The sequence below is a fragment of the Lolium rigidum genome, chromosome 2 (assembly GCF_022539505.1).
Source record: "Lolium rigidum isolate FL_2022 chromosome 2, APGP_CSIRO_Lrig_0.1, whole genome shotgun sequence".
NCBI lineage: Eukaryota > Viridiplantae > Streptophyta > Magnoliopsida > Poales > Poaceae > Lolium > Lolium rigidum.
The window spans coordinates 30,146,080-30,149,178 of record NC_061509.1 but is presented as its reverse complement, the minus strand read 5'-3'; the positions used below and the strand labels follow the sequence as shown (position 1 = coordinate 30,149,178).

At 50.5% G+C, this 3,099-nt stretch overlaps 1 protein-coding gene across 1 annotated transcript; it reads left to right on the top strand.

Annotated features, from left to right (window-relative positions):
* The first annotated feature begins 645 nt into the window (after positions 1-645).
* Positions 646-2,494, top strand: LOC124689434 (phospholipase A1-II 7-like). The gene is made up of 3 exons (XM_047222967.1): positions 646-1,260; positions 1,300-1,341; positions 1,883-2,494. The coding sequence occupies exons 1-3, from the start codon at positions 646-648 to the stop codon at positions 2,492-2,494; spliced, it is 1,269 nt and encodes a 422-aa protein (XP_047078923.1).
* Positions 2,495-3,099: the final 605 nt, after the last annotated feature.

The following is a 3,099-nucleotide window of genomic DNA, read 5'->3' as shown; positions in this document are numbered from 1 at the left end:
TTACGAATAGTAGGTTGCATAACATACAAGAATCTGAAAACATTTAATTTTTTGAATTTTCTATCATTTTCTTTTGTCTTTTACAAAGCAAAAAAATCACGGGGGGGGGGGGGGTGGTGGAGGTGCGTGGGGAGCAGAAAAACCTTTAGTGCCGGTCATGATACGAACCGGTACTAAAGGTTTTCCGGCTGAGGACAACCCTTTAGCACCGGTTCGTGACCCGAACCGGTACTAAAGGTCCACGGATACTAAAGATCCCGCACGAACCGGTACTAAAGGTTGCCGACGCTCTAGGCTGTGAAACTGGTATTAATGCAACCTTTAGTACCGGTTCGTAAGGAAACCGGTACAAAAAACCTGGACCGAAGCCTAGTTTTCTACTAGTGCCACTGTCAGCCGCTGGCATGGAGCGGTAGATGGCCTAAGAAGAGAGGCAGCTCTACAGGCTTACACTATTTAGTAATTTTACAAAAAAAAAGTCAGTCTTTTCTTTCAGACAGCCCACACTGAGTCAGTTTGGCAGTCTCGTTTTCCTATAAATAGAAGCCAGTCCTAGAGAAGTATCCAACACTTGGAGCGCATAGCCATTGCATGCGAGTAGAGTGGGTAGCCGATCGATCGAGGAGAATGGCACTCACCTTTCCCATGGTGTTGTCCCCGAAGCATGGAGCCGGAAACATCGCCAACCGGTGGCGGGAGCTCCAGGGCTCGGGGTCATGGGCTGGGCTCCTGGACCCGCTCGACTCCGACCTCCGCGCCTCTGTCATCGCCTACGGCGAGCTCGCGGAGGCCACATACGATGTGTTCGACACCAACGAGAGCTCGGCGGAGGCCGGCCAGTGCATGTACAGCTGCGCCGAAGTGCTCGCCGCCTCCGGCGTGTCCCACCCGGAGTACTACACCGTCATCAAGTTCCTTTATGCGACCTGCGATTTTCGACCATGGTTGGAGTCGGAGTCAGAGTCGGAGTCGGAGAGCGTGGTAGCCAAGGCGCTGTTCGTGAAGCCGGAGGGGGAGGGGGAGTGGCCGTGGGCGTGGGCGTCGACCAACTGGATCGGGTACGTGGCGGTAGCGACGGACGAGGGTGTGGTGGCGCTGGGCCGGCGCGACATCGTCGTGGCGTGGCGCGGCTCCGTTAAGGTAGTGGAGTTTCTCAAAGACACACACTTTTCGTTCGGGTCCGCGAAGAAGGTGCTGGGCCCGTCGTCGGAGAAATTCAAGAACGCAGAGGTGCACCGTGGCTTCCTGTCCGTGTACACAGCTGCACCGCGCTCCATTGAGAACCACCTGCTGCAAGAGACTACTGACAACGGTGTAGTAACGACCAGTGTCAGAGAACAGGTGAACCTTCATTTCCCTGAATCTTACTCTTAATTAGTAGCACTGCGTGCGAGGGATAGGTACAATGTTTGGGCAGATCTACTACTAGGTCGACTTAGATATCTTTACGTGTGTACAGTATGCAAGACAGTATGCATGACAGTATGAGTAGAATCTGCTACTCCCTCCGATCGGAAAAGAGTGTCGGGCAGGTATAATGTTTGGGCAGTCTACTACCAGGTCGACTTAGATATCTTTACGTGCGTACAGTATGCAAGACAGTATGCATGACAGTATGAGTAGAATCTGCTACTCCCTCCAATCTTTTCCGATCGGAGGGAGTAATTAAGTACAACTTCACTCTAGAAGAAGCTGCAACTCATACTCTCACAAGGTTAAGTGCATATGGAAATAGAAGCTGCACTTTTTACTTAACTCCCACTTTGCATATATACTTCAACGTACTTACTACTATATAAAATGTCAAGTGACAGGAGTAGGAAACCCCAAAACACGTCAATTTGGTCTCAGTTAAGCATGCACGCATACGTTATATATGCAGGCCCTCTTAGAAGTGGGGAAGCTAATGAAGGTGCACAAGGAGGAGGTGACCAGCATCACCGTCACCGGCCACAGCCTTGGCGCCTCACTTGCCACCCTCAACGCCATCGACATGGTGGCCAACCACATCAACGTGCCCCTGGGCACCACCTCCATGCAGCCACCATGCCCCGTGACGGCGATCCTGTTCGCGAGCCCGCGGGTCGGGAACTTGGACTTCAAGCGCGCCTACGCCTCTTTCCCCGAACTACGGGCACTCGGCGTGATCAACCAAAATGACAAAGTGCCGACGCTCCCACCAAAAATTGTGGGGTACGTGGATGCGGCGACGGCGACGCTACCTATCGACACAACGCGATCACCGTTCCTGCGCCCCGGCAGCACCTGGACGTACCACAACCTCGAGTGCTACCTGCATGGCGTCTCCGGGGATCATGGTGCCAACAGGGACTTCAAACTGGTGGTGGACCGTGACCTGGGACTGGTGAATAAAGGTACCAACGCGCTGAAAGAGGGGTATCCGGTGCAGGAAAACTGGTGGAACGCCAATTACCGATGCACGGTCAACCATGTCGTTGGCCGCTGGAAGCTCGAGAACCTCAACCATGAATAATTAAGTGGTTAAGTTACTGTGCATGCACCCTCAGCCTTGGAGGAGGCTTATATCTACAATAATGCCGGTGCTTGACTAGTTGTGTGTTTTCGTATACATCCATAATGCCACGCCCGCCTGCCCACCATTGTCTCATTGCCTGTTTTGTGTGTCATGTTGATGCATGGTTACTTTGTTTGAGCTATGCCCAGTTGAACTATATATTGTAGTCAGTGACATGTCTTCGTATTTCATCAAAAAAATTATTATGGATGCCATTTCTCAAGACATATTGTTATCACGGCAGCAATACTTTGCTTTAAACACCAAAGAAAATTACATGCAAGAAAGAGGTAAGCCAATCGAAGCATTAAACTTGTGGGCCTAAGAGCTGGAAAATGAAAAAAACTTTAAGTTTCAAAAAGCGAGTAAATAAGCACTAACATATAAGCATTAGCAAGAAATAAGTGTTATCACCAGAATTTGACCGGATCAGAGGAGGGCCGCGATTGGAGATGGGCTTGAAGAATATACATAGAAGAAATACATGAATCGGCCTTCTATACCAAGTTTGGGCTAGTTTGCCCGTGTATCTGTAACATAGTAGGATACGTGTCGTTTAGAAG